Raw genomic sequence first — 1,653 nt, 5'->3', positions numbered from 1 at the left:
ATGTCCGGCAGAGGCAAAGGAGGGAAAGGTCTTGGAAAAGGAGGCGCAAAGCGTCACCGTAAAGTTCTTCGTGATAACATTCAGGGAATTACCAAGCCTGCAATTAGGCGTCTGGCCCGCCGTGGTGGTGTGAAGCGTATATCTGGTCTCATCTACGAGGAGACCCGTGGTGTGCTGAAGGTTTTCCTGGAGAACGTGATTCGCGATACCGTCACCTACACCGAGCACGCCAAGAGAAAGACTGTGACCGCCATGGACGTCGTCTATGCTCTGAAACGCCAGGGTCGTACACTGTACGGTTTTGGTGGTTAAAGATCAAATCTCTCTCTTGACTTAAATACTCAGACTCTTTTAAAGGAGAATTCCGGTGTGATATTGACCTAAAGTGTGTTGAAACATGATACCGAGTGTGAAGGTATGTCTCATAGCCCATCTCGGCTTGTCCCCTGCACTCCAAAAGTAGCAGCTGGTAGCATCGGCTAACTAGCGCCATATTTTGGAGTGCAGGGGACAAGCCGAGATGGGCTATGAGACATACGTTCACACTCGGTATCATGTTTCAACACACTTTAGGTCAATATCACACCGGAATTCTCCTTTAAGAGACACCCAGATTCTCATAAAAAGGTTGTGTTCCTGTATAGGGTAATTTGAATATTGAAAAAGCTATACCAAAGTCCTTTTAGGCAAGTCCCTCCACTCGGCGGCCATATACCAACGTTTTATGGGCACTCATCGGGCACAGTCTTTGGGTCGAACTGCGCGTGCGCTAGGCTTCACGACACCAATCTTGCTCCAGCGGCGAGATCACAACACATGATTGGCACGATGTCCTCACAACACACCATATGATTGGCTCAATGTATTTACATCACACCACATGATTGGCTCAATGTATTCACATGTCGACGTTTTGCCGAGGAAGGGGTGGGATATGTGTAGACAACGGCCATATTGGCGTTACAAACTAGCCCCATGCATTTCTATGGAGTATTTTTTGAGTGCTGTGTCTCCACATTAGAAAGTCTCTGGCTATACACAAACCACTTCCATACAGTTGCCTGACCGCAACAAGTAGTCACACGATTTTAAAGAAGAGGCATTGCCATCTCATGAAACGCTTATAGTGCAGTCTTCATCTAGGGATGGGCAAAGCGAGGCTTTATGAAACACTGAAACGTTCGAAGCAATTGTGCCGAATTGTTCCGAAACTTTGGAACAATTCCGACACCTCAGAGCTGTTTAGGGTGAAACAAATCTGTCAAATGCTTCGTATTGGAGATGTAGTCTTTAAAGTTCGTGGCTCGTTGTGATACCTGTGTTCAGTCTTTGTCAAAAGCTAAGCAGCATGCCCTTGGTCAATTACTGGATGGGAGACCACATGAAGTCACAATAAAGAGAATCTTATTGCTGCCACTATGTATTCTCTAAATCACTTTCTTCTTATAAAAACTCTCGATTTTTGACCATTCTGAGAGTTTAGTTGAAACTGAGTGGTTGGTGAAGTAAGAAAACATAAACAGATACGATCTGAAACAATACCTTACAAACCAAACGGGATCGAACCACATTTGAGCAGCCTGGGCTACCGTGCAAAAAACACCCTCACTAACCACTACACCATCATGGTTATTGCTTTAAGCCAGAGACTTT

General features: G+C 45.3%; 1 protein-coding gene across 1 annotated transcript; it reads left to right on the top strand.

Annotated features, from left to right (window-relative positions):
* On the top strand, nucleotides 1–312 carry LOC143138529 (histone H4-like). Its single transcript, XM_076299009.1, has one exon. It carries the CDS (start codon nucleotides 1–3, stop codon nucleotides 310–312), a length of 312 nt encoding a protein of 103 aa, XP_076155124.1.
* The last annotated feature ends 1,341 nt before the right edge of the window (nucleotides 313–1,653 follow it).

This window comes from Alosa pseudoharengus, unplaced genomic scaffold (genome assembly GCF_046254945.1).
Source record: "Alosa pseudoharengus isolate Yale_2024_CS ecotype anadromous, Long Island Sound unplaced genomic scaffold, YU_APseudo_1.1 YU_APseudo_1.1_scf_1, whole genome shotgun sequence".
Classification (NCBI taxonomy): Eukaryota; Metazoa; Chordata; class Actinopteri; order Clupeiformes; family Clupeidae; genus Alosa; species Alosa pseudoharengus.
Note: the sequence above shows the minus strand (reverse complement) of the source record. Positions and strands in the feature narration are given on the sequence as shown.

Excerpts from the sequence above, each read along its gene's own strand:
- LOC143138529 (XM_076299009.1), top strand. The coding sequence starts at position 1 with ATGTCCGGCAGAGGCAAAGGAGGGAAAGGTCTTGGAAAAGGAGGCGCA.